The sequence below is a fragment of the Hoplias malabaricus genome, chromosome 10, assembly GCF_029633855.1.
Source record: "Hoplias malabaricus isolate fHopMal1 chromosome 10, fHopMal1.hap1, whole genome shotgun sequence".
NCBI classification, from domain to species: Eukaryota; Metazoa; Chordata; class Actinopteri; order Characiformes; family Erythrinidae; genus Hoplias; species Hoplias malabaricus.
The window spans coordinates 41,627,999-41,647,280 of NC_089809.1; the positions used below are offsets into that span (position 1 = coordinate 41,627,999).

General features: G+C 42.6%; 1 protein-coding gene across 1 annotated transcript in view; it reads left to right on the forward strand.

Moving 5' to 3' along the window:
• The window catches only part of ca14 (carbonic anhydrase XIV), a 31,425-nt gene extending 13,964 nt beyond the window's left edge, over positions 1 to 17,461 (forward strand). Inside the window, exons 9-11 of the mRNA XM_066683912.1 lie at positions 2,729 to 2,752; positions 8,504 to 8,588; positions 17,011 to 17,461. Of these exons, the coding sequence (XP_066540009.1) occupies positions 2,729 to 2,752; positions 8,504 to 8,588; positions 17,011 to 17,110 (209 nt within the window). The 3' untranslated portion in view covers positions 17,111 to 17,461. The remainder of the gene's footprint in view (positions 1 to 2,728; positions 2,753 to 8,503; positions 8,589 to 17,010) is intronic.
• Positions 17,462 to 19,282: the final 1,821 nt, after the last annotated feature.

The following is a 19,282-nucleotide window of genomic DNA, read 5'->3' on the forward strand; positions in this document are numbered from 1 at the left end:
AGTGTGGGAGAGAGGTAGTGTGTGTGTGTGTGTGTGTCTGAGAGAGAGAGTGACAGAGGAATGTGGGAGTAGAAAAAGTGAGGGCTACGGCTGAGCTCTTTGTTTGTGTGACAGCTGATTAGTTCAAATTCAGAATCTCTCCCTCGGAACAGGGAGTTTATTGTAGTCATGTGAGAGAGGGACCGGGGGTCCGTGAGCCCAGGGGGACAGTGAGAGGGGCAGAGTTGTAGATGTGAGGGAGCAAGAGAAAAGAAAGCACCTAAGGAATGCCTGAGATAGCTTGAAGTAAAAATGCTAACACTGCAGCTCTCGCTTTAGGTCACCTGCTGGCCTTTAATTTCTCTCTCACACACAAACACACACACACACACACACACACACACACACACACACACACACACACACACACACACACTCTCTCTTTCTCTTTACATAATCAAAAGCTCCCAGCTCACATGTGTAACATTTTAACCCGTACCTGTCTGCAGTGATAAGTCATACTCCTCTATCCTCTCCATCTTTCTTTTACTCTACTCCTTATTCTTGTGATTTGTATTCTTTTCTTCTGCTTTCCTTCGCCTTTCCTTCTCTTCTCTTCTCTTCTCTTCTCTTCTCTTTTATTATCTTCTCATTTCTTCTCTTCTCTTCTCATTTCTTCTCTTCTCTTTTCTTTTCTTTTCTTCTCTTCTCTTCTCTTCTCTTTTCTTCTCTTCTCTTTTCTTCTCTTCTCTTTTCTTTTCTTTTCTTCTCTTCTCTTCTCTTCTCTTTTCTTCTCTTCTCTTTTCTTCTCTTCTCTTCTCTTTTCTTTTCTTTTCTTCTCTTCTCTTTTCTTCTCTTCTCTTCTCTTTTCTTCTCTTCTCTTCTCTTTTCTTTTCTTTTCTTTTCTTCTCTTCTCTTCTCTTCTCATTTCTTCTCTTCTCTTCTCTTCTCTTCTCTTCTCTTCTCTTCTCATTTCTTCTCTTCTCTTCTCTTCTCTTCTCTTTCCTTCTCTTCTCACCTTTTTGTCTTCTTTTCAACTTTCCTCTTATTTTCTTATCTTATCTTATCTTACCTTATCTTCCCTTCTCTTCTCTTCTCTTTTCTTCTCTTCTCTTTTCTTCTCTTCTCACCTTTTTGTCTTCTTTTCAACTTCCCTCTTATTTTCTTCTCTTCTCTTTTCTTCTCTTCTCATCTCTTCTCTTATCTTCTCTTCTCTTATCTTCTCTTTTCTTCTCTTCTCTTCTCTTCTCTTCTCTTCTCTTATCTTCTCTTTTCTTCTCTTCTCTTCTCACCTTTTCTCTTCTCTTCTCTTCTCTTCTCATCTCTTATCTTCTCGTTTCTTCTCTTCTCTTCTCACCTTTTTGTCTTCTTTTCCACTTTCCTCTTATTTTCTGTTTTCCTCCATTCTCTTCCTCCTCTTCATCCATTAAAGTGAAATACTGACTCTGCCGAAGTCACTTGAGGTCACTGGCATTTAGTTTATTTTGCTCTCTCTCTCTCTCTCTCTCTCTCTCTCTCTCTCTTTTTTTTTTTCTCTTTCACACACACACACACACACTGTTAAAAGTCAAACTTTACAAGCTAAAAATAAAGTATGTCATTTTAACCCTTAGAGGTCTACAGTTATTAGTGTTTAATTGCTGTCAGTTTTACAGAAATCCTATTTACAAAATTACATCATTTTTGGTTTCAATTCCATTGCATTTTATTTACTTTGATTAAAATATGCATTTTTTTAGAAACACAAAGATTTTAATAAATAATTGAAATAATGACATGAAAAGGGGAGTGTTTCACTGAGCTACATCTGAGAAATAATTCCTACAGAATGACAATGCGCTGCTTTTATAACTGGCAACATCTGAGACTCCTAAATGCCTGATGCTGACCGGATTAACCTCGACAAACACTAATGTCTGCTCAGCGTTTGATTGTGTTTGTTTATGTGGAGATTCATCTGGAACTCCTGGATGTCCCGTGTCAGTGTTTGTCCGTGCTGTCCAGTTCACTACAGTCTTAAGGTTTAATCTGGGGAAAGCCTTGGTCCATTGCTTTTATCCTGAATTTCGTGCCATAATCAGTTCTGATAAATCATTGTGGCTAATGGAAAAGCCTCATTGTTCATTTATTTCAGATGAGTATCATGTGCCATAACATCACTTCCAATGTGTCTAAATGTTTATAGTCACCCTTTATATATAATTAGCAGTCGTGGACACAGATTTCCTCAAGCAGCTTGTACAATCTCATAAAAAAAACTGGGTTCTGGAGCAGCTGCACATGAGCACTAGTGTCACCTAGAGGGAAGCAGTGGAACTTCATCCAATACATTTGGGATGAGTTGGAGTGGTGTTTCTGATCCAGAACTAATCATTCAGCATCAGCACCAGACCTAAGCAATGTTCTCTCACTGGCTGAATTCAATCAGATCCTCACAGATATCTTCCAACCTCTAGTCTAATGTCGTTCTAGAAGAGTAGCTGTGCTAGAGCATGGGGCAAACTCCCATGGGGCAAACTATCTATCAGTACCCTCCATTTTAGAAGAACTGTGCGATGAGTTAATGTCCAAACGCTTCTTTCCCATAACCTTTTTACTGTATGTTACTGGCTAAAGACCACACTGAAAGGAGACCAATTTGACTGAGCCCTAATATTAACATATTAGTATTCGTTTATAAACAATGCTTTCAAATAACGTGTAAGAAAACATCATTGTAACGTTTGTTTGTTTGTGTTTTCCGGTCCAGTTTCGGTACAAATCTACACAGATGGTAAGATTGTTTTCAGTATTTTTATTACCTGTTGTTGTCACTTCATATTCTAATATTTTTAGATTCAAAACATGTTATGGAATCATCTTGTAACCCACTTGTAGCTCACTCACTCACTCACTCACTCATTCTCAAATACATACACACTCACTGACATACTCTCATTCTCAGCCGCTTACTCACTCACTCTCTCACTCACTCACTCACTCACTCACTCACTCACTCACTCAATCATTCTCAAATACATACACACACATTGACATACTCTCATTCTCAGCCACTCACTCACTCACTCACTCACTCAATCAATCATTCTCAAATACATACACAGTCACTGACATACTCTCATTCTCAGCCACTCACTCACTCACTCACTCACTCACTCACTCACTCAATCATTCTCAAATACATACACACACATTGACATACTCTCATTCTCAGCCACTCACTCACTCACTCACTCACTCACTCAATCATTCTCAAATACATACACACTCACTGACATACTCTCATTCTCAGCCACTCACTCACTCACTCACTCACTCACACACTCACTCACTCACTCACTCACTCACTCACTCAATCATTCTCAAATACATACACACACATTGACATACTCTCATTCTCAGCCACTCACTCACTCACTCACTCACTCACTCACTCACTCAATCATTCTCAAATACATACACACACATTGACATACTCTCATTCTCAGCCACTCACTCACTCACTCACTCACTCACTCACTCACTCAATCATTCTCAAATACATACACACACATTGACATACTCTCATACTCAGCCACTCACTCACTCACTCACTCACTCTCTCACTCTCTCACTCTCTCACTCACTCACTCAATCATTCTCAAATACATACACACACATTGACATACTCTCATTCTCAGCCACTCACTCACTCACTCACTCACTCACTCACTCAATCATTCTCAAATACATACACACACATTGACATACTCTCATTCTCAGCCACTCACTCACTCACTCACTCACTCACTCACTCAATCATTCTCAAATACATACACACACATTGACATACTCTCATACTCAGCCACTCACTCACTCACTCACTCACTCTCTCACTCTCTCACTCTCTCACTCACTCACTCAATCATTCTCAAATACATACACACACATTGACATACTCTCATTCTCAGCCACTCACTCACTCACTCACTCACTCACTCACTCTCTCACTCACTCACTCAATCATTCTCAAATACATACACACACATTGACATACTCTCATTCTCAGCCACTCACTCACTCACTCACTCACTCACTCAATCATTCTCAAATACATACACAGTCACTGACATAGTCTCATTCTCAGCCACTCACTCACTCACTCACTCACTCACTCACTCAATCAGTCTCAAATACATACACAGTCACTGACATACTCTCATTCTCAGCCACTCACTCACTCACTCACTCACTCAATCAATCATTCTCAAATACATACACAGTCACTGACATACTCTCATTCTCAGCCACTCACTCACTCACTCACTCACTCACTCACTCACTCAATCATTCTCAAATACATACACACACATTGACATACTCTCATTCTCAGCCACTCACTCACTCACTCACTCAATCACTCAATCATTCTCAAATACATACACACTCACTGACATACTCTCATTCTCACTCACTCACTCACTCACTCAATCATTCTCAAATACATACACACACATTGATATACTCTCATTCTCAGCCACTCACTCACTCACTCACTCACTCACTCAATCATTCTCAAATACATACACACTCACTGACATACTCTCATTCTCAGCCACTCACTCACTCACTCACTCACTCACTCACACACTCACTCACTCACTCACTCACTCACTCACTCAATCATTCTCAAATACATACACACACATTGACATACTCTCATTCTCAGCCACTCACTCACTCACTCACTCACTCACTCAATCATTCTCAAATACATACACACACATTGACATACTCTCATTCTCAGCCACTCACTCACTCACTCACTCACTCTCTCACTCTCTCACTCACTCACTCAATCATTCTCAAATACATACACACACATTGACATACTCTCATTCTCAGCCACTCACTCACTCACTCACTCACTCACTCACTCACTCACTCAATCATTCTCAAATACATACACACTCACTGACATACTCTCATTCTCAGCCACTCACTCACTCACTCACTCACTCACTCACTCACTCTCTCACTCACTCACTCAATCATTCTCAAATACATACACACACATTGACATACTCTCATTCTCAGCCACTCACTCACTCGCTCACTCACTCAATCATTCTCAAATACATACACAGTCACTGACATAGTCTCATTCTCAGCCACTCACTCACTCACTCACTCACTCACTCACTCAATCAGTCTCAAATACATACACAGTCACTGACATACTCTCATTCTCAGCCACTCACTCACTCACTCACTCACTCAATCAATCATTCTCAAATACATACACAGTCACTGACATACTCTCATTCTCAGCCACTCACTCACTCACTCACTCACTCACTCACTCACTCAATCATTCTCAAATACATACACACACATTGACATACTCTCATTCTCAGCCACTCACTCACTCACTCACTCACTCAATCACTCAATCATTCTCAAATAAATACACACTCACTGACATACTCTCATTCTCACTCACTCACTCACTCACTCACTCACTCACTCAATCATTCTCAAATACATACACACACATTGACATACTCTCATTCTCAGCCACTCACTCACTCACTCACTCACTCACTCACTCACTCAATCATTCTCAAATACATACACACACATTGACATACTCTCATTCTCAGCCACTCACTCACCCACTCACTCACTCACTCACTCACTCACTCAATCATTCTCAAATACATACACAGTCACTGACATACTCTCATTCTCAGCCACTCACTCACTCACTCACTCACTCACTCACTCACTCACTCAATCATTCTCAAATACATACACAGTCACTGACATACTCTCATTCTCAGCCACTCACTCACTCACTCACTCACTCACTCAATCAATCATTCTCAAATACATACACAGTCACTGACATACTCTCATTCTCAGCCACTCACTCACTCACTCACTCACTCACTCACTCAATCATTCTCAAATACATACACACTCACTGACATACTCTCATTCTCAGCCACTCACTCACTCACTCACTCACTCAATCATTCTCAAATACATACACACACATTGACATACTCTCATTCTCAGCCACTCACTCACTCACTCACTCACTCAATCACTCAATCATTCTCAAATACATACACACACATTGACATACTCTCATTCTCAGCCACTCACTCACTCACTCACTCACTCAATCATTCTCAAATACATACACACACATTGACATACTCTCATTCTCAGCCACTCACTCACTCACTCACTCACTCACTCACTCAATCATTCTCAAATACATACACACTCACTGACATACTCTCATTCTCAGCTACTCACTCACTCACTCACTCACTCACTCACTCAATCATTCTCAAATACATACACACACATTGACATACTCTTATTCTCAGCCACTCACTCACTCACTCACTCACTCAATCACTCAATCATTCTCAAATACATACACACACATTGACATACTCTCATTCTCAGCCACTCACTCACTCACTCACTCACTCAATCATTCTCAAATACATACACACACATTGACATACTCTCATTCTCAGCCACTCACTCACTCACTCACTCACTCAATCATTCTCAAATACATACACACACATTGACATACTCTCATTCTCAGCCACTCACTCACTCACTCACTCACTCAATCATTCTCAAATACATACACACTCACTGACATACTCTCATTCTCAGCCACTCACTCACTCACTCACTCACTCACTCACTCACTCAATCATTCTCAAATACATACACACACATTGACATACTCTCATTCTCAGCCACTCACTCACTCACTCACTCACTCACTCACTCAATCATTCTCAAATACATACACAGTCACTGACATACTCTCATTCTCAGCCACTCACTCACTCACTCACTCACTCACTCACTCAATCATTCTCAAATACATACACAGTCACTGACATACTCTCATTCTCAGCCACTCACTCACTCACTCACTCACTCACTCACTCACTCAATCAATCATTCTCAAATACATACACAGTCACTGACATACTCTCATTCTCAGCCACTCACTCACTCACTCACTCACTCACTCACTCAATCATTCTCAAATACATACACACTCACTGACATACTCTCATTCTCAGCCACTCACTCACTCACTCACTCACTCAATCATTCTCAAATACATACACACACATTGACATACTCTCATTCTCAGCCACTCACTCACTCACTCACTCACTCAATCACTCAATCATTCTCAAATACATACACACACATTGACATACTCTCATTCTCAGCCACTCACTCACTCACTCACTCACTCAATCATTCTCAAATACATACACACACATTGACATACTCTCATTCTCAGCCACTCACTCACTCACTCACTCACTCACTCACTCAATCATTCTCAAATACATACACACTCACTGACATACTCTCATTCTCAGCTACTCACTCACTCACTCACTCACTCACTCACTCAATCATTCTCAAATACATACACACACATTGACATACTCTTATTCTCAGCCACTCACTCACTCACTCACTCACTCAATCACTCAATCATTCTCAAATACATACACACACATTGACATACTCTCATTCTCAGCCACTCACTCACTCACTCACTCACTCAATCATTCTCAAATACATACACACACATTGACATACTCTCATTCTCAGCCACTCACTCACTCACTCACTCACTCAATCATTCTCAAATACATACACACACATTGACATACTCTCATTCTCAGCCACTCACTCACTCACTCACTCACTCAATCATTCTCAAATACATACACACTCACTGACATACTCTCATTCTCAGCCACTCACTCACTCACTCACTCACTCACTCACTCACTCAATCATTCTCAAATACATACACACACATTGACATACTCTCATTCTCAGCCACTCACTCACTCACTCACTCACTCACTCACTCAATCATTCTCAAATACATACACAGTCACTGACATACTCTCATTCTCAGCCACTCACTCACTCACTCACTCACTCACTCACTCAATCATTCTCAAATACATACACAGTCACTGACATACTCTCATTCTCAGCCACTCACTCACTCACTCACTCACTCACTCACTCACTCAATCAATCATTCTCAAATACATACACAGTCACTGACATACTCTCATTCTCAGCCACTCACTCACTCACTCACTCACTCAATCATTCTCAAATACATGCACACTCACTGATATACTCTCATTCTCAGCCAGTCACTCACTCACAGACCATAAATGATTCACATACATACTGTACACGCTCACTCACTCACATTCTCACTCACATACTCACTCATGTTTAAGAACTGCTCCACAAGAGGGTGCTATTCAGTGCCTCACAGCAATGTCTTTGTTTTCACACTGATGTGGATTAAATGATATTCACGTTCATGTCGGAACCACGTCCTTTACACGGATTGAATGTTTTTGAGCTTCTGTAAATGTTAAAACTTCTGTGATACATGAAACATTTTATTGTTGTCCCTCTCTTCTATATCGCCCTCTCTGCCTCTCAGGTGAGATCTCAGCCATCGTAGTGGGCTCGCTGTGTGGCTGTATCGGCCTGGGTGTGATCGCCTGGTTCGTGGTGAAAACGATTCGGTGAGAAATCCCAAACTAGCTCTTTGTTTTTTATGAGCGTCTAAACGAAGTCGGGGGCTAAACTCTCTACGTGCTCAGTTCCACACACTCACTTGCTTATAACATGCTCCATCTCACTTTAAGACTGCAAAATCTTTACTGGAAGCCTATAGGATTTTCAGCTTTTCAGTATTATCCATTCTTACGCTACCTTCTACCCACTGAGGGGTCGGGTTGTGCAGTGGAGTCTTTATTACATGAGCCACAAAAAGAAAAAAAAAGCTTTCAGTAAATCTGAACCACTCACTCAGAAACAAACAGCCGGCACAGGAGTCCAAGTTAATAACATGAAGCACTTTGCCAGAGTCAGCAGCAGGGACGTAGCATCAAATTCTGGGCCCTGTGCACAAGCAGTGCCCATGGGTCCCTCTCAAACACTTCCTCAGTGTTCCTCAGATTTCATATAATCATAAAAACTATTTGGTATTGTATGTTTCTAAAGGATATGACAAACAAGGTCAACACTAGATGGAACTGCCTTTAGTCTCTTATTCTAATTAGGCATTAGCCAAACATAGGCCACATGTTTTGATAACAGTTGGTGCTGCTAAACACATTAACACATTACAGTATAAATAGCTAAAAAAGTCCACAGAGGATGAGGGGTCTGTTGCTGCATCTCCCTCTGTGAGTTTCTGAAACTGAGTGCCATGCGTTTCACAAGTTAACTTTGCTACTAATTTGATGCCTATCCTTATGAACCTATGAGAACGGAGCCTACTAAGTTAGTTAAATTTATTTTTTGAATTAGAATACGAATGCAGGGCGGCACGGTGGCGCAGCAGGTAGGTGTCGCAGTCACACAGCTCCAGGGACCTGGAGGTTGTGGGTTCGATTCCCGCTCCGGGTGACTGTCTGTGAGGAGTGTGGTGTGTTCTCTCTGTGTCTGCGTGGGTTTCCTCCGGGTGACTGTCTGTGAGGAGTGTGGTGTGTTCTCTCTGTGTCTGCGTGGGTTTCCTCCGGGTGACTGTCTGTGAGGAGTGTGGTGTGTTCTCTCTGTGTCTGCGTGGGTTTCCTCCGGGTGACTGTCTGTGAGGAGTGTGGTGTGTTCTCCCTGTGTCTGCGTGGGTTTCCTCCGGGTCACTGTCTGTGAGGTGTGTAGTGTGTTCTCCCTGTGTCTGCGTGGGTTTCCTCCAGGTGACTGTCTGTGAGGAGTGTAGTGTGTTCTCCCTGTGTGAAAAGTGTCCGTAGGTGTGAGCGGTGCCCTGTGAAGGACTGGCGCCCCCTCCAGGGTGTATTCCTGCCTTGCGCCCAATGATTCCAGGTAGGGTCTGGACCCACTGCGACCCTGAACTGGATAAGGGTTACAGATAATGAATGAATGAATTCAGAAGGGTAGTAAACAATTTTGGACACTAACTCATGCAGGTTTTTTATTAAACAACGCAGTGGATTGTGGGTAATCAGCTAGTGTACATGAGTTGTACACTACTTTTTGTGGTGCGTTGTGGTATTGTTTGAGTACACTGAAAGTTGTCCACTGCGTATTCGGACACTACTACAAAATTCCGGAAACCAAACAATCGTGCACTGTATAGTGAATAGGGCCCAGTTTCAGACACAGCGTGTGCTTTACCCACGGTTTGGAAACCACAGCTGGATAAAAGTAACTTTGTGTTTATTAACGTCAGTACACACAGCTCCAGAGTCCTGTGTTCAATCCTCACCTCGGGTCATTGTGTGTGAGGAGTGAGGTGTGTTCTCGCTGTGTCTGCGTGGGTTTCCTCCCACAGTCCAAACACACGTTGTTAGGGGGAGTGCCTGTGTGACAACGTACATGTGTGAGTGCGTGAGTGACTAGATGAGTGTATGCTGCCCCGTGATGGTCTGGAGCCCTGCTGAGGGTGTGTTCCTGTCTTGTGCCCGATGACTCTGAGAAGGTTCCGGACCCACCACGACCCTGATCATGATGAAGCATTTACAGAAGATGAAAGAGTGAATAAAATCAGTACTTCCAGCATTTGCTGAGGACCTTCAGGATATTCACGTAGCAGAGGATCATGGGAACAGAGTAAATATGTGCATAAATGTGTGAGTCTTTGTGAATTCAGAGCTGACGGCCACTGGCTTACTGTAAGTCATGTGTAAGCACCTGGTTCATTACTGAACTCTTAAAGAATCCTGGCTGTGTCTCGATGTGTTTGAGGGTTTACAAACCTAAGAAGGTTTAAGTGGCCTCCTATTGCCATGGATCAGGACCTGGCAAATCCATAGGGGACCCTGGTAGTAGCAGCTATGGTGTTAATGCAGATTACCAGCAAACCCTGCAGCTGTTGATGTTTAATCTTTAAAAACCCTAATATTACTAATATACACATGCTCTCACATCAAATTATTATTATTATTATTATTATTATCGTTACACTTATATAGCGCCTTTCTAGACACCCAAGGACGCTTTACAATCTACACTGCTCAGAACACTCAATTCACACACACTGGCGAGAAGCGGCAGCCAAACGCGCACAGCGTACTCTCAACCAGTGACTGTCTGTGAGGAGTGTGGTGTGTTCTCCCTGTGTCTGCGTGGGTTTCCTCCAGGTGACTGTCTGTGAGGAGTGTGGTGTGTTCTCCCTGTGTCTGCGTGGGTTTCCTCCGGGTGACTGTCTGTGAGGAGTGTGGTGTGTTCTCCCTGTGTCTGTGTGGGTTTCCTCCGGGTGACTGTCTGTGAGGAGTGTGGTGTGTTCTCTCTGTGTCTGCGTGGGTTTCCTCCGGGTGACTGTCTGTGAGGAGTGTGGTGTGTTCTCTCTGTGTCTGCGTGGGTTTCCTCCGGGTGCTCCTGTTTCCTCCCACACTTCAAAAACACATGTTGGTAGTGTGTAAAAGATATTCTGACATTATCTCTCAGCATGTAAAAGTTCTCAATGAGAAATGTAGTCAGTATTTTCTATTGGAGTCTTTTGCACACTGCCAGTGGAGTGGGACGGTGGGATTGTATTGTGAAGGGACTTAGCAGATGCAGCAAAAACTTAATTTTATTCTCAAGCAAAGTATTCCACAAAAATACAGTCGATCAGCTCTTGTCACAATTTTATATCAAAAGAAAAAAAAAATTACAGCTCATTATAACTGCCGGTGCCTGTATGTGTGTGTGTGTGTGTGTGTGTGTGTGTGTGTGTGTGTTTTATGTGTCAGACGGATGCAGAGGGCATCTTGTTACTATATTTTAGATTGTGGTTAAATAGTATTTTTCATACTAAAGGGTGCTGTGATCGAAAAATGGTTGAGAAATGATCTATTAAACTCTGTCCTCCACTTTAAATCTCCTCCTCTTTACAATCATTAATGCACATCCAGATATTAACACGTAATGCAAGACTGAATATATATTGTGATATCACATGCAGTAGATTGTGTGTTGAATCAAACACAGTATCATGTTGAAACTGTCACTGCTCATGTTCATCTGTGGCTGATTTGTCTTTGATCTCCTGATTGTATCCCTCGGTCACACGGCAGCTCCACGTCGAGCTGGGACGTCCTGCCCAGTGTCCGACCACCTGCCCAGCCCAGGTTACTTTTATTTCAATCACCTTCTGTATAACTCTTTCAGTCTCTTTTAATTTTCCCTCACGACCCGCCCTGCAGCGCCCCACACCCCGAACCCCCGTAGCCTGATTTCCCACTCACACCTCACACTCCTGCTGCACTTTCGGAATGTATACAGTGGCCTTTACGCACAGAACATGATTTATTTGTGTGGTTTATTGTGACAACTGTAACTGAACACTGGAAAGGTGACTTAGCTGATGGTATCTTCAGCCAAACGGGATCTTTCAGAGCAAAAATGCAACATTATTTTATTTGCCCTCTGCTTTTTGCAAACTTTGCTAATGTCAAAACTCACCGACCAATAATATTTGACTCTGTTGTTGGCATAGCAACAAACAACCAATCAGCTTATTGTAGGGGTTCGGCACTGACTTCCTGTGAACTGAGGATGAAATGAACGTTAGCCAAATTAGCACCAAAATGGATGTCATGTTTATATTAATCAAGACCAAGATAAGACCAAGGATAAAACAAATATTGGAGCTAAAACAACTCATCTTAATGTTATTGTTTTAGGATTAGCATTTCTGATCATGTTTTACTAGGTTTGACATTGTGCTGAGAGCCACCTTCCTGAGGATCAATATTAAACAGTGGTACATAGTGTGTATCTCAGTGACACATTCCCCAGTCAGTTCACGATGTCTTTCCCAGTAAACAAGGAACGTCCCTGGACGTTCAAAATAGGTCTAAAAGTAGCCTGTTAGTCAAGGACATATTTTAAACGTCAATGGACGTCCAAAATCCATCTTAGTTAAGTGGTGACCAATTAATAACGACAGTGGACGTCCAAAATACGTCTAACAGTCGTCTTTTCAATGTCTGTGTTTGGACGTCTTTTCAACTTTCATTTTCAACCTTAAGAGAACGTTGATTAAACGGCAGTCATTACGTTATTTCAACGTTGAATCAACGGCTAATTGTTTACTGGGTCGTCTCATTGGAGGTTTGATTTGAGGGTTTTTTTTTCTCAATTTGACTGAAGAAATAGTTTTTAGAGGCTGTTGGCCACTGGATTTCCCACTGGGCCAAATGTATTTGAAACAAACAAGAAAACAACAAAGATGATACCAACTGTTGTACGACGGCATGAGCTTTATAACTGGTTTTAGTGGACACTATTTTGTCCACTTGTTTTGCCAGAATATAAGCCAGGATTCCTATAAAAGGGTTTGAAATTGTTCATCAAACCTTCATTAAGACTATACACACCCATTCACTCTGCCCATTTTTTACTTGTCTTTTTTATTTACAATTACTTTTTTCATCCCCATAGTTTCCACACATCCTTTCCTTAAAAGTCTTTAGTCGAGTGATGTTTGGACCGGTTTGTAGAACTGAAACAGGTAGCATAGTTAGGGTGACCAGATCTGAGGTGGTGAAAAAAAGGATACGTCTCCGTGCGGAGGGGGGGGGTGGATGACTACTGACGTGCAGACTGACCAATTAAATGTTTACAGAGAAGGTTATCGACCAATAATGGTAGCTCTACAGTCAGACCGTCCAATCAGAAGATTTTAGGCTACTTCACCACTCCCCCTTCTCACTCAAGCGAACCAATCGGAGTAGGGGAGGGCGGGACTAGTTTGTGAACGAAACGCTTCTCGAAGTTCTATGTAAACTCTAGAAAAACAAAATCCCGGACGTTTGTGGAATTCCGCCCGGACATTTTTTTAAGTCTAAAAAAGAGGACATGTCCGGGTAAAAGAGGATGTCTGGTCACCGTAGCATAGTACCACCATTAATCTGCCATTAAACCCCTGGTCAGAAATCACAAAGCTGTTGACTACTCTTCGTTTACCGTCAGAAACGGAAGCACGGTGAATAAACTAACACAAATATTTTACATTTAATAACCACACTGTTTTTGTGTGTGTTTGCCCCAGAGGTAAATTGTAGTAGTAAAGCGTGATCTTAAAACACAATAAAAATAAAGGAAAAAAAGCATCTCTCCATTGAGGCTAATTACTGTTAGCACCCCTGTGGAATCCTAATGGCACGACTTAAACAGATTAACGTTAAACAGACATTTGAGTGCTGTAAAATACACTCCACATTCTTTATATATGTTTATATATCATCGCTGTCCGATTAAAGACATGTATCACTCCTGTTTACAGGAGAGGGAACAAACCTTCTCAACTTTCAATAGAAGTCGATGTGAAAGGATGTCATTTTCCGTTCGTCATTAAAATGTACACATAATGTGAATCTGCTGGGTTCAAAAATTAAAATGGAGATGCGTGTTTTTCTTTGGAGAATGACGATATGCTTGTAACAGAAGCTAACATTTACCTTAAACACTGAACTATCACATGACTGAGATCAACCGTCTTTCATTTCTAACAACTGACAGAAATGTGATGTCATCACTCAGACTCAGACTCGGACTTTAAGAGTGATGTATATTTTTCACTAAGTTTGGTTTCAACTTATGAAAATATAAATCAAATTGATTTAATTTCTTATTTTGTTAGTGATAATCTGAGAAGTTAGGCCCTCGGTCCAGCGTCTGAACTCCTATCCAGTGTGGAAGCTTAAAATTTTGACCATGATATTTCTAGCTTTGAGATCAAATACAACACATAATTTTATATAAAAAGAAAGTTAAATGACAGACATTTATTAATTAATTCATTGTCTGTAACCTTTATCCAGTTCAGGGTCGCGGTGGGTCCAGAGCCTACCTGGAATCATTGGGCGCAAGGCAGGAATACACCCTGGAGGGGGCGCCAGTCCTTCACAGGGCAACACACACACTCACACCTACAGACACTTTTGAGTAGCAAACCCACCTACCAACGTGTGTTTTTGGACTGTGGGAGGAAACTGGAGCACCCGGAGGAAACCCACGCAGACACAGAGAGAACACACCACACTCCTCACAGACAGTCACCTGGAGGAAACCCAAACAGACACAGGGAGAACACACCACACTTCTTACAGACAGCCACCCGGAGGAAATCCAAACAGACACAGGGAGAACACACCACACTTCTCACAGACAGTCACCCGGAGGAAACCCACGCAGACACAGGGAGAACACACCACACTCCTCACAGACAGTCACCTGGAGGAAACCCAAACAGACACAGGGAGAACACACCACACTCCTCACAGACAGTCACCCGGAGGAAACCCACGCAGACACAGGGAGAAAACACCACACTCCTCACAGACAGTCACCCTGAGGAAACCCAAACAGACACAGGGAGAAAACACCACACTCCTCACAGACAGTCACCCTGAGGAAATCCAAACAGACACAGGGAGAACACACCACACTTCTCACAGACAGTCACCCGGAGGAAACCCACGCAGACACAGGGAGAAAACACCACACTCCTCACAGACAGTCACCCTGAGGAAACCCAAACAGACACAGGGAGAACACATCAAACTCCTCACAGACAGTCACCCGGGGGAAACCCTAACAGACACAGGGAGAACACACCACACTCCTCACAGACAGTCACCTGGAGGAAACCCACGCAGACACAGGGAGAACACACCACACTCCTCACAGACAGTCACCCAGAGGAAACCCACACAGACACAGAGAGAACACACCACACTCCTCACAGACAGTCACCTGGAGGAAATCCAAACAGACACAGAGAGAACACACCACACTCCTCACAGACAGTCACCCGGAGGAAACCCGCGCAGACACAGGGAGAACACACCACACTCCTCACAGACAGTCACCTGGAGGAAATCCAAACAGACACAGAGAGAACACACCACACTCCTCACAGACAGTCACCCGGAGGAAACCCGCGCAGACACAGGGAGAACACACCACACTACTCACAGACAGTCACACGGAGGAAACCCACACAGACACAGGGAGAACACACCACACTCCTCACAGACAGTCACCCGGAGTGTTCTGCCAGTGTCCGCGTGGGTTTTCTATGGGTGACTGTCTGTGAGGAGTGTGGTGTGTTCTCTCTGTGTCTGTGTGGGTTTCCTCTGGGTGCTCCGGTTTCCTCCCACAGTCCAAAAACACACGTTGGTAGGTGGATTGGTGACTCAAAAAACTGTCCATAAGTGTGAGTGAATGTATGTGTCGCCCTGTGAAGGACTGGCGCCCCCTCCAGGGTGTATTCCTGCCTTGCGCCCAATGATTCCAGGTAGGCTCTGGACCCACTGCGACCCTGAACTGGATAAGGGTTACAGATAATGAATGAATGAATGAATGAGTATGTTCTATGTCACTTTGAAAGAGGTACGTACACTGAGAATGCTAATGAGATTTCACACATCTCCGGTCAAATTACACCCAGCAATGTTCAACGACTCTTCAACTAAAGGACTGTGTCCACCACAGTTGGGCTGCACGAACACATGAATGAAACCGTGCGGTTAGTTAAAAGAACAGTAGGTTCCCTGTAGGTCCCTGTAATAGGGAGAACAGAGCCTCTGTTGTTGCTATTCCAGGCTCAGAGCTGCAGAAACTACACTATGTAACTTTAGGAGAGGGGGGTAGAAAAGAGATTAACAGGTCAGATAAACACAGAAGAGTCACATAACTGTGCTACATACCAGATACCTTCAGAACCTGATGACTAGAAATTTAAAAGCATTGCCATGCATGTTTTTAACCTATGACGCTTTATAATTTGTAAAATTTCAATAATAAAACCATCAGGGAACTGCTGTGATTTCTGGCTAGGTATTCAACACTGTCAGCTTTATTCAGGTCAATGTCTCCCCCTACTGTTACAATATCAAACATGTGACACTACACATCACCCTGGAGAGGGTCACCTATCCCTACCCCATTGTTTTACCACCTGATGTTATTTGTATTTTTCCCCCTCTGCAGAAATAAGGACGTGGCAAAGGACTTTAAACAGGACATGGCTCTGAAGATGACCTTCGATCCTGAAAAAAAGGAGGAGACCGTACCTCAGTCTGAACCCTGATGTTTCGATTCTGAAATTGAATTTGCCCCTTTTACTTGTCCCTTTTCATTGGTTTATTCATTCATTCTCTCTTCAACTCCTCTTTCCCTTATTTGATCTACTCTCTGGCCTTTTATTCTAACCTCTACCCTACTTTTCAATCCCTCGTCCATCACAGGTTTGATGTGCAGCTGGGTGTGTGTGTGTGTGTATCTCTTTTGCAGTATTACACCGATGCCCAGTACTTGTTTATTATGGTGAGATTCCCTTCTTTTTGTTGAGATGTTTAATGAATTCTAGAGAGAAGGATATTCTTGGTTTGCGTTTGACCTAAATGTATGTACATATTGTCTTCCAGCAATAAACAAATGATATGTCTGATGTGTGCCAGGTGTGTTTTATTAAAGCACATTGTACTACTTTGTTGTTTGTAAACTTTTTATTCAGAAAGGTCGCCCTCTGATGAATACGTCATTTTTTAAATCTTTTTTACTGAATGATGAATTTAATGAGACTAAATCAGCAGGGAGATAGAGTTCCAGGCTCCTGGGGTTGTGGGTGGAAGCCCTGCCTCAGGTGACTGTCTGTGAGGAGTGTGGGGTTTTCTCGGTCTCTGCAAGGGTTTCTTCCGGGTGCTCCGGCTTCCTCCCACTGTCTAAAAACACACTAGTAGGTGGATTGACTATTCAAACGTTTAAAAAAAAAGTGGTGTATCTTAGGGTGACCAGACGAACTCTTTTCGGGGCCTAAAAAATGCGTCCAGCCTGGATTCCAAAACTGTCCGGGATTTTCCCGCCCACAGTCTTCCCCCTGTCCCAATTCTTACAAAAAAGCCCTAATCCCTTTCTTGAAGTGTGCACTTTGATGACGTATTTTTAGGTGAGCCAAAAGGGCGCGACGGGATCAAGTATTCAAGGGGGCGGAGCTCAGAGCGGAAATGGGACACACTTCGCCGCGCGCACTTTCTTATTCTCACTTCACTTTAATCCGAGCTCCGCTCCACATCAATGTTTTACTGGAGCCTCGAGCTGAAATGTGTTGAAAGTTGTTAAGGTCATTTATCGTAGTCTCTTCCTCGTATTTGAAAACGTTTCAGTGTCACACGAGCCTTTCACTTTCTGCTCTACGTTTGAAAATAACTGAAAGTCCTCACTTCTGTCCCCATAACGACACAAATACACGGACACCCCCGACCGTTACTGACTCTCTGACGAGTTAATCCAGTTACATCTGCGCCGTGTTTCTGTTTAACATTAACTTTAGAATAAAACAGGCCATTCACTCATTAAATCCGGAACAGGGGAGAGACTGAGTTATAGCTCTCACACACAGCACGTTTTATCAGACAGACCCTATAAAATATGAATTATGTGAGGATCCTAGCAATGCTCTGATCCTTTATCAAGACTGCGTTACTTCTGTTAGTTCATGTCAGTTTCTGTCATGACCCTGAGTTTTCTGTGTAAACAAGTCGCTTTAATACAGGACTTCAGCTTTGAAGTGTGGTATGAACAGAAAATAACAGTTTTTCAATGATAATAAACTGTCAAGAAATGACAAAAATGTTAATTTATTATTTTTGTTTAGGACCAAATGTTGAATGAAAAGGAATCTGTCTAAAAAGGTATTTGTTTTTTATTTATCTTAACAGCATAGTTGCATATTTATGGAAGCATTTGTGCTGCCAATCTGCCCTCACTGCTGTTTCTGATCCACTTGTAGCAGCACAACACACTGTGGTGAGGTTCCACCGCCCAAATCATACCTGCTCTGTGGGGGTCCTGAGCATTAAAGGTTAAGCACCAGCTCTATGAAAGTGTCAAACAAATAAATACAGTGGAGTTTGAGTTCCTAACTTGTGTTTATTGATCGTCAGAAAACATGTTATTTCTTACTAATTGAAGGAATAAGGTTTAAAAGACCGTTGGTCCCCCCCCCCCACGGTGTTGGGAAACTCTAATAGGCGTCTTGCCTGTGACGTAGATGGTGGACAACACTCTAGAAGCTGCACTTAATTTAATGCAGAATGAGGAAAAGGTGTGTTGTTTTTGGCTGCAATCATTCAATGTACAGTGGGACATCTGTGAACAAATGGCCCAAAGATCCCAAAATATCCAGAAAATGGACTAAATCTGTCCACTTTAAACGGGCACTTTGGAAAGGACCCTCCGCTCACTCCGTTATCTGTAGCTC